Below are 11,112 nucleotides of genomic sequence, written 5' to 3'. Positions count from 1 at the left end.
GGGGCGGCGTGGGGTGGGGGGGGGGGGGGGGGGGCAGGGAAGAGGCAGCTCCTGGCAGCCGCCTCTTCCCTGCCCCACCAGGCTTCTCCGATCACTGGCCAGGGGTCAGGGCAAAGGCGGCACCCAGGGCCACCTTTGCCCTGCCACCAGGCTCTTGCCTGCCGCCTGGGTTTCCGATCACCATCAGCGGCAGGCAGCTTCTTCCATCCTTCTTCTTCCGCCTCCCAGCATTGTGCCTATGTATGCAAATTAACCATCATATTTGTTGGCAGTTAACCGCTATCTTTGTTGGCAGTTAATTTGCATATTGCCCTGATTAGCCTATGGGAAGTGTAGCGAAGGTATGGTCAATTACCATGTTTGTCTATTATTAGATAGAATAAGTAAGCAAATAAGGAGAAGGAGAAAGAAGAGGAGGACGATGAAGGACTGAGACAGGGGACCTCGTCCAATGAAATGAAGACTCCTCATACAGACATACCATCACCACGGCTCCTCCAGTGAGGGGTGTCCAATCTTCCCTGTCAGTATTGAGTGATTTCATAAATTTAGACTCAATAAAAATGCAGTTTGGGTGATTAATGTTGAGAGTAAATCAGTAACGACCCCAAAGGTGTCCAATTGAGAATCCCCTGGACCTGGGAAGGTGTCACCTTCTAGAACAGAGACACTGTGAGAATGTGCATGTAGGAAACAGGGATCCCCTTCCCAATGGTTTGCAGTAACACATTCCTTATTTCTCTACGTCCCTGCCTTCATGATCTTTAATGTTTCTATTTCTCACAAGCTTTTGTTCATCATTATTCAGGTATTTCCTATAATGATACAATCTGTCTCTATCATGTCCTGCACTTCCTTCTGGGTCTTCACAGAAAGATGCTTTAAACCCACATGTCCAGTAACTCTCTGCCTGAGCATCAGGCACATTTCTGTCATGTGACACAAAAGTCCAGCTTCCTCCCCTCACCCAGTTCCACAGTCACATGCAGATTTATGGGCAGTTTCCCAGCAGCGCTCCCCTCTGGTACCAGAACCTGCTCCAGTCCCTGTGGATGCTGTAGCCAATCCACATGGACAGTGGAGGCTCAGAATTTTCTGGGGAATTCTTTGTAAAATCACCCCAAACAGGTCCCAATAAAGAAAATATTGTTAAATTAGCCTTGGTTAAATTTAAAAACATGAGTCCCATCAAAGATTCCATTGTGCAAATGAAAAGACAAACATCAACATAAAGAATGTATTTCCAAATCATATGTCTGATTGTAGAATGTACACATTATACATTAAGTGCGTTATATGTTTGGGGGGGGGCCAGCACCCTCTGACCACAGTGACCCTCCATGGGAAGGGCAGATGGAGGTTGGGAGTGAGGGGTTCCTCTCAGGGTTGATGTTTCCTTTATTCTTAGAAATTATCTATAATAATAAAAGCATAATATGCTAATTAGACCAGACAGCTGAACAACCTTCTGGACGTCCAGACATCCTTCCATGTGAAGCCATGGTGGCGGGGGCTGAGGCAGAGGTGGTTAGGGACAATTAGGCAGGCAGGTGAGCAGTTAGGGGAATCAGGCAGGCAGGCAGAGTGGTTAGGAGTGATCAGGCAGGCAAGTGAGCAGTTAGGGACATCAGGCAGGCAGGCAGAGTGGTTGGGGGTAATGAGGCAGGCAGGCAGGCAGGCGAGCAGTTAGGAGCCAGTGGTCCCGGATTGTGAGAGGGTACAGGCCGGGCTGAGAGAACCCCCAACCCATGCACGAATTTTGTGCACTGGGCCTCTAGTATGATAGGAATTCTCTTCACTAACCTCCCTCTGAACATGACATCATTGAAAACACTAGACTGAGAAAACAGGTCAATCTCCTTCCATCATAATTTCAACATGTAAATTATTCTACTTTTATTTTTTGTCTTTTCTCCATTTAAAGCCATGACTACTTCTGATGTAACTAGTTTGGGTCTCTGCAATAGGCCATGGGCTTGCATAAAAGAAGATTTTGCACAGAAGTTGTAGACAGAGTCACAAAATTCCCAGCATCAATGTGATTTTTCTAACATCAGGACCAAGACCAAGGCACCCCAGTGACTACTTCTATTGAACAAAACTGGAAGTCCTTGTCAGAATAATTTAGCAAGAAAAAGAAATAAAAAGTCCTAAATCAGAAAGGAGCCCATCAAATATCTCTCTTCAACTCCATGGATCTGACATGATCTTATAAATAGAAAACCCTGAAGACTTCACAAGAAAACCAATAGAACTAGAAAGTGAACTCAGGAAAGATATAATATACAAAACCAACACACAAATGGCTTGTGGCCCTGCACATTCTCAACAATGTGTCTTCATGACTCTAGGAAATAAGTGTGGCTGTTTCAGAGAAAGTGAGGGAATAAAACTTGAAGTGGCTAAACAACAAGGAGATGACAACCTAATGAAGCAAGAACCCTGGACATCTGTGTCCTCGGTCTTGGTTAATCCCCCGTCATGTTCCCAGGTAACTTTCCCCCCAGTGAGGCACTGAGTCAGGTGCAGGTTCCAGTTGACTCCATCATGTGAGAACATGGTCACATTGGTCCCAAGGGCCACATGCAGACATCACGTTTCCAATCACAAAATTTTCATGACCTAAACTTAATTACCCCTACTCTTTACCTGCACCTTCACTACCAAATCCTAGTTCTGACTGAGTGTCACATATATCACCAATTATAGAAACAGGTCTCACAAGTGACTCTAGAAGATTAAACAGAAATGAGTGCAGTGCAGCTGCTACATGTCAAGCACCAAACTCCCCTGAAGAGAGAGGACCAGGAGCTCTGTCTGTGTCTCTATAGCTCATGCTTCTGGTTCCCAGGGACCCACACAGATGCTCCTCTCTCCCCCCAACACTTGGTCCACAGGCTCTGGGCTCACACTCTGGTCTTAGTTTATCCTCTGATCACTCTGTAGGGAAAATAGTGTCAGAGGGAACTTCCTGTCTCCTGAACATGGTTGTGAGATTTGATTTCCCTTGATTGTCATTACTGGTTACTGTCAAAGGCATCTGTCATTTTAAACCTTCTCTTTGTTTTTATGAAAATTTTCTCTTCAGGGTCTTTGTATAGGTCTCCTGCAGCAGTGGGGTCCACAGGGGAGGGCATAGGCCAGATGTTGGCTTCACTGTTAATATTTGGGTACTTGGTCAAGCTCTATACTTACTTAGGATTTAGTATTTAGTTATTGAAATTTTATTACAACCACAATCCTCCCCCAGAACACTCTCACCTGCACGAAGGCACTGCTTCCCTGTAGGTCTCCAACCCCATAGATCCCTATATAGCAGGAGGACATGCAAATAGGGCCCCTAGTGCTTATACAAACCAGCCCAGCCCTGACCCTGCAGCTCTGGGACAGGAGACCAGTCCCGGGATCCCCAGTTGTTCCCATTTCCTGATTAGGACTGAACACAGACCACTCACCATGGGGTTGGGGCTCAGCTGGGTTTTCCTTGTTGCTATTTTGAGAGGTAATGTATGGAGGAGAAACACTGAGTATTGTGATTGGGCATGAGTGAGAGAAACAGTGGATGTGTGAGAGTTTCCTAACTAGGACATTTCTGTGTTTGCAGGTGTCCAGTGTGAGGTGCAGCTGGTGGAGTCTGGGGGAGACTTGGTGCAGCCTGGGGGGTCTCTGAGACTCTCCTGTGCAGCCTCTGGATTCACCTTCAATGAATACGAAATGAACTGGGTCCGCCAGGCTCCAGGGAAGGCGTTAGAGTGGGTCTCATACATTAATGGTGGTGGTGGTACTGCATACTACGCCACGTCTGTGAAGGGTCGATTCATCACCTCCAGAGACAATGCCAAGAACACGCTGTATCTGCAAATGAACAGTCTGAGAGCCCAGGACACGGCCGTGTATTACTGTACAACAGACAAACAACACAGTGAGGGGAAGTCAGTGTGAGCCCAGACACAAACCTCCCTGAGGGAGGCAGCAGGGCTGGGCTACAGGGAGTGCTCAGGAACACCAGGGGGCGCTCAGGACCAGCAAAGGGCCAGGACCTGGAGCAGGTGGAGAGTTAAGCAAAGATAACATTTCCTGCTCCGTCTTAAATTAGTTTTGCTCCAAGGCTCAGCAACAGAGCTCACAGAAAGCCCTTTTCTGTATCTCGTTTTAGGGATTATATTTGTGAACAAAAAGGGTGGCTCTGTGGTAAATTTGACAAAACTCAGGGACTGAAAGGAACCTCCCAGGAGACTCTGATCACACATTCCTACAGGGGCAGCTGTGGTGGGTGAGCCCACCCCAGGCCAATGACTTCTTTACTAAAAGGCCTTGAGCAACCCCGTCCATTGTTTCTGTGCATCTGGGTTAACGCACCTTTGACATCAGCATGACCACCCTCAGGAGAGCACCTCCTGGTAACTGTCTTGTCACCCAGTCCCCGCCTTGCTTTCTCCCACCTCCATGTCGTCTTCATCACCTTCCCTCCTTAACTTCAAATGCACAAACACAGCTGCAAATGGTTGTTCTCCGGAGCATTTGAGGTCTTGCTCCCAACAGTTATCATCAGTTTGGCTGCAATAAAATCTTATGAAACATTGTCTCCATGTTTGGACATTTCTTACATCAACATATTATCCTTTCTTCACTTACAACATACCTTCATACATGTTTCTCCCCATGTGTACAAGAAAGTGCACACAATTATTAAAAACCTGCCACCTCAACAGGATGAGATCTAAAGAGTTCCCACCCTTAGGTGTGTTGGCCGGAGTTCCAACCACTGAACGACACCAGCCAGGGCTCCATTTTTAATAGATGTAAACTCTCCCCATTTGAGAGGCTGGGAAACAGGCCTTTTGCACAAGAGCAGCAGGGAAGTCCAGTGAAATCTGTGGTTTCATAAGGCAGCTGCATGCTTGTGACAGGGACAGCAGTTTTGAGACGGAGGCTGTGGCCACAGCGTACACCCCAGCCTCTCCTGCCTCATCACTTGTACACGTTCGAGTTTTGTGGAAGATTGATTGAGGAAAATATCCAGGAGAATCTTTTCGTCTCAAAATAAAAGCATCACTCCAATGCGAATTCTTATTCCCAAACCCCAGAAAAACATCATGGCCAATGGCGGGTGAAGGAGAGCAAAAGGAAGCCCCATCCATGTGCCTCTGGGGGCAGCACCCTTAGGACCTCATCAAAACCCCAAGAATGGAGGACTCTCAAACTTGGAAGGCAGCCCTCAAAGAAATGGGGTCAGAGTGACTGGGTATCCGGAAAGGAGGAAGGGAGGGTGGGTCAGGATGGGACCCCTTGTGGCCAGCATCCTTGAGTCCTGTCCTATCTGGGGTCACCCCGTAGAATGACAAGTCAGGCATGCAGCTCAGGGTCCCAGCTGCACCCTTATATCCAGACCCCATGCAAATGGGGCTCTCCTCCTGCTCATAAAAGAGGGCCCTGCCCTGCATGTTGGGGTGACACCCAGAACCCAAGTGCCTGAGACAGGATACCAGCGGCTCCACCATGGACTTGGTGCCAAGCTGCGTTTTCCTCCTGATCATTTTTCAAGGTTATTCTAAGGAGAGGGGAGTGCTGAGACCTGTGCCTGTGCCTGTTTGTGCTTCCATGTGATTCTCAGTCCACCTTGTGTCCCTGTGTTTGCAGGTGTCCAGTGTGAGGTGCAGCTGGTGGAGTCTGGGGGAGGCTTGGTGCCGCCTGGGGGGTCTCTGAGACTCTCTTGTGCAACCTCTGGATTCACCTTCAGTGGCTACTGGATAAGCTGGGCCCGCCAGGCGCCAGGGAAGAAGGTGGAGTGGGTCTCAGACATTAATGGTGATAGTAGTACCACATACTATGCCGCCTCTGTGATGGGCCGATTCACCATCTCCAGAGACAACGCCAAGAACATGCTGTATCTACAAATGAACAGCCTGAGAGCTGAGGACACGGCCCTGTATTACTGTGCGAGAGAGACAGACACACAGTGAGGGGAAGTCAGTGTGAGCCCAGACACAAACCTCACTGAGGGAGGCAGCAGGACTGGGCTACAGGGGGTGCTCAGGACCAGCAAACTCAGGTCCCAGCTCAGAAGCTGTCCCTGGAGGGGTTGTGCAGGCTTCCTATTGTGTTCAATGCTTTCTTCCCTCCTGTTGTCCCTGGGGAAGTTCCTGCTTCCTTCTTTGGGACTTTAATTAGATTCTCTGCAGGCAAAAAAAGTAGACGGTAACTTGTGTTTTCTGATCCGGTCCACTTTTCATCTGTGCCCTTTCTGTCACCATGTCCCTGATGGTCGCTCTCTGGGTTGACAAGGAAAATATTGTAGGGATTTCTGTCCCCATCACTGAGAGCGAGTATCCCCACCTTCCACGCAGTGCTGAGCAGGGTACAAGGAGTCCAGGCCCAAAACCTCACCTGAGGGTGATCAGCCCCTCTCTCTGCCCTGGGAGGAGTCCGTGTGGGCAGTTAACCATTTGCCTCTCACTGACATTGCTGCACCTCGAGGTTTAGGGTCTGAGCCTGCAAGGGCTGCCCCTGGGTGAGGTCGGGAGGGAGACACAGCTCCCAGGGTGTCTTGGAGGGAGGCAGAAAGGAGGCCTAGTGATGGGGCCTGTCACAGCCCAGCTGGGCCCTGTTCCCCATGTGTCTTAGAACCTGGTCCCAGGGGACACATCCCAACACCTGTCCAACTTCCCTTAGAGAATCCACCTGGATCCTGAGAACCTGCTGAAGGAGACTTGGTCCCCACCCACCTCTGCTGTGCCTCCAGGCTCCACAGACACCACCCCATCCTCACCCTCTGTCCTCTGCCGCCCACATTCTCACCCCAGCGAGTCTGCACAGGACGTCCCATGTGGCTACGCTCTGCCCTCTCCTTCCCGCCTGGTAGGTTTTGCCTTAAATGCACCCCCATGCCATCCCCTCATGCCCATCTCCTGTGCCAGTCCATCCCTGAGATGCCAGGGCTAGGGATACTCAGGGGGCATAAAGCCAGCCTCAGCCACCCTGCTGAGCCCACATGCAGTGCCCATGTGTGATGTCAGGCCATGCAGGCCCCATCTCTGACAGGTGGAGACACAGCTGGCCACTGACCTCAGAGCACCTCCAATAGCTCACACCTGTGCTGAGGGAACCTCCTGGGGACCAGTGAGCTGCAGAGCATCATGGGGGATAATCCCATGGCCACTGGGGTCAGAGGACAGACAGGGGAGGGCTGGTGCCTGGTCACCTTTAATGTTGCCACAGTCCCACTGACCAAAGCCCAGGTACACAGGGAGCTCTGTGAATCCTAAAAGTTCAGGAAGTGCCTGGCCAGTGAGGCTCAGGTGTTGAACATCGACCTATAAAACAGGAGGTCACTGTTCCATTCCCAGACAGGGTACATGCCCAGGATGCAGGAAACATCCCCAGTGAGGGGCATTCAGAAGGCAGCCAATCAATGATTCTCTGTCATCATTGATGTTTCTATCTCTATCTCCCTCTCCCTTCCTCTCTAAAATCAATAAGAAAAATACTTTAAAAATAAATAAATACATAAAAATATTTCAAGTTGGATTCCTTGTAGAATCATATATGCGAGGCAACTAACTGATCAATATTTTTCTCTCACATCAATGTTTCTCTCTGTCACCTTTCCTTTCCCTCTAAAAGTCAATAAAATATCCTCAAAGGATCATTTAAAAAAGGAAGATCTATATCTATATAACTATCTATATCTACCAGTATATCTATATCTATATATCTATATCTATATCTATCTATCAATATCCCTCCATGAAGAGGCACATTGACTTGATCCCTAAGGATTCACTGATTGTTCTCACATCCTACTTCCTGACCACCTCCTGCAGCACATCTCCTGCTGTGGAAGAAGAGGTCCCTGGGCACAGTGACCAGGACCCCAAGGAGGGCCTGGTTCTCTGAGGGCACAATCAGCACCTCCTTCCAAGAGAAGCCCCAGAGGCCAGGACTTCTCCTCACCTCTTACCCTTTGTGCAGACACTTCTCATATGCTAAGGACCACATGGCGACCACAGACACACAGTTGGCTTCCACTTAAAATCAGGGCCTCCTCACCCTTGAGAATACTTTCTGGGTAATTGCATGTTCTCGCTGCCTCCCACAATCACATGAAGTGTACAACTAAAATAGAGAACAACCATCATTCCGGACTAGGGAGGTAAAGAAGAAAGCACATGGAGACTGGTAGGAAGGGCGGAGGTGGAGAACGAGCTAGTCAGACACTCACAGGTGGTGTGTGCTTAATCAGGGGGGATATCTCAGCTGTGGGGGTCTCCTGTGAGAAGCAAAGGGTCCCAGCCCCACACAAGACCCCAACACAAGGGTTCCAGAACTGGAAACAGAAGTCCTCAGAACTTCAGGTTGTAAAAACCAGAAACAATTATCACTGAGTGACATGGAAGCAGCTTGAGACCCAGGCTGCTCCTTTTAAAGGGCCAGCACAGGAACCTACAGGGTCCAACTTCCTCTGAGCTCCATCTGTAGGTGGTGAAATTGGGGGATCCAGGGACATACAGGGAAGAACTGGGTTGTCTGGCATTTAGGGCAGCAACTTGGGGTGATTTCTCCCAGACAGGGCTGATCCTAGGGAGTCATTGTTTCTGTACTGGGACCTCCCCCATCACATAGCTGCCTCAAATCCATATCTGAGGTTCCATCAGTATGGCTCACACAGTTTGCTCTGCCCCGGTGATTCTCTGAGAACTCACCCTATCCAAATTGCAGCCCCACCCAAGCAGTTTGCAGCAGCTTTTCCATATGAATGGCTTGTCCTGTCTCAAGCTTCAGAGTCTCCTAAAATATCTCAAACAAGCAGCAACTGGCATCAGCATGCCCCAAACCTATCAATAAGAGGCCCAAGACCTGGCACTAGCACCAGCCTGCCTTGCTTCACAACTTGTCCTCACCTGGGCACTTCCAAGCCCAATACAAGTAGCAGCCACCTGCAGATCCCCCTGTAGCTCCTGGTTGGTGGCCCTAGGCAGTGACTGACTTTGCACCTTCCAGGAGGTCCTAGAGCTAGTTCAACTGGTGGACACCTTCAGACCACACAAGATTACAACTCCACACATCCAGGAGGAGGAGAAGGAGGAATAGGAGGAGGAGGAGGAGGAAAAGAAAGAAGAGGAAGGGGAAGAAGAAGAAGAAGAAGAAGAAGAAGAAGAAGAAGAAGAAGGGGAGGAGGAGGAGGAGGAGGAAGAAGGGATAATGAACAAGGCCCTATCCGGCTTTTCTCAGTGGATAGAGCGTTGGCCTGCTGACTGAAAGGTTTCACATTTGATTCCAGTTGGGGGCACATGCCAGGGTTGTGGGTTTAGTCCCCAGTGGGGGGGCATGCAGAAGGTGGCTGACCAGTGATTCTCTGTCATCATTGATGTTTCTATTTCTCTCTCCCTCTCCCTTCCTCTCAGAGATTAATAAAAATATAAAAAATAATAAAATAATGGCAATGAATACATATCTATCAATAACTGAATCTAAGAACCAAAAAACAAACAAGGTATCTAATGAACAAAATAAACTGATGAATAAAATAGAACCTGAGGCATGAAAAGATGGAACAGATTGACATATCTCAGAGGGAAAGGGGAAGGGAAGGGTGGAAAGTGATTAAACAAAGAACATATATGCACATATGCATTACCTATGGACCCAGAGAGGAGGGTGGTGAAGTCCTCAGGGTGAAATAGGAATGTGGTGGAGGGGTAATATGGGGGGGAAAAGTGAGACATCAGTAATACTCTCAATAGTAAAGATTTTTAAAAATTAGGTAAGGAAAATCAATATCAAGCAGAAAGAATTAAAAATAAAAATGAACCAAAATTAATGAAATCAAAACAGAAAAATGATAGAGAAAATGAATGATACCAACATCTGAATCTTTGAAAAGGTAAATAAAACTAATCAAATGCTAACAAGACTGGCAAAGAGACAAATGACCAAAATCAGAAGTTAATTAATTAATACACATTCCCCAATGCATTCTTATGAGACTGGCATTATTTGTGCAGTCAGTACAAATAAATAGTAAACAGCACACTGAAATCTGTTAACATATGTACTAAATTCTTTAACAAAATATTAGCAAATCTTACCAGCAATATAAGAAAATGATACTGCATCAGGACAAAGCAGGAATTATCACAACAATTCAAAGCTGATTCAATATTTTTAAAAATGTTTTTACTGATCACAGAGAGGAAGAAAGAGGGAGAGAGAGATAGAAACCTCAAAGATGAGAGAGAATCATTGATCATCTGCTTCCTGCATGTGCCCTACTGGGGATACAGCCCCCAACCCGGGCATATGACGTTGAACGCAATCAAACCTGGGACCCTTCAGTCTGCAGTCCAACACTCTATCCACTGAGCCCAACCAGCTAGGGTAAGCTGATTCAATATTTTAAAATTAATCAGTTGATTCCAGCAGGTCAACTGTGTAAGAAGAAAATTCACATGGTCGTATAAATTGATACAAAAATGTGTGTGACAAAGCACAGCATTCATTCATAATAAAAACGCTTAGTGAATTTGGGATAAAAGGGCACTTCCTCAAACTGATCATGGGACTCCTGTAGCTACTATCATATTTCATTGTGGGAAGTTAAATGATTCCCCCTCAGATGGGGCCAAAGTAAAAATGGTCCACTCTTACCACCTATATTCAACATTGTACTTGATGTTTTAACAAGTGAAATAAGACAAGAAAAATACATTGGAGACATTAAAATGTGAACAAAAGACACAAGGTGTCCTTACTTGCATGTGACATATTTATCTAAGAAAAAAATCAAAAGAATCAACTCCAAAATGTCCTAGAATTAATTTATGATTTTAGCAAAATCATGGGTCAATACACAAAAATGATTCTATTTCTATACACTAGCCATGTGTAAATGGAACCCAAAAGTAAAATATAGTCTGGCCGGTGAGGCTCAGTGGTTGACAATCAACCTAATAACCAGGAGGTCATGGGTGGATACCTAGTCAGGGCATATGCCAGGGCTGCGGGCTTGATCTCCTGTGTGGGGTAAGCAGGTGGCAGCCAATCAATCAATGAGTCTCTCTTATCATTGATGTTTCTATCTCTCTCTCCCTCTCCCTTTCCCTCTGAAATCAT

General features: G+C 47.3%; 1 protein-coding gene and 1 gene segment (V, D, J or C); both read left to right on the top strand.

Moving 5' to 3' along the window:
• The window catches only part of LOC106724635, a 4,175-nt gene extending 3,114 nt beyond the window's left edge, over positions 1–1,061 (top strand). Inside the window, 1 exon segment of the V gene segment in view lies at positions 972–1,061. Coding sequence covers positions 972–1,061 — 90 coding nt within the window.
• Positions 1,062–3,405: 2,344 nt separating this feature from the next.
• Positions 3,406–9,090, top strand: LOC102253571. Its single transcript, XM_014532762.1, has 5 exons — positions 3,406–3,502; positions 3,605–3,938; positions 5,741–5,939; positions 6,673–6,858; positions 9,001–9,090. The coding sequence occupies exons 1-5, from the start codon at positions 3,457–3,459 to the stop codon at positions 9,088–9,090; spliced, it is 855 nt and encodes a 284-aa protein (XP_014388248.1). The 5' UTR covers positions 3,406–3,456.
• Positions 9,091–11,112: the final 2,022 nt, after the last annotated feature.

This window comes from Myotis brandtii, unplaced genomic scaffold, assembly GCF_000412655.1.
Source record: "Myotis brandtii unplaced genomic scaffold, ASM41265v1 scaffold910, whole genome shotgun sequence".
Classification (NCBI taxonomy): domain Eukaryota; kingdom Metazoa; phylum Chordata; class Mammalia; order Chiroptera; family Vespertilionidae; genus Myotis; species Myotis brandtii.
This window is presented reverse-complemented; position numbering and strand designations above follow the sequence as displayed.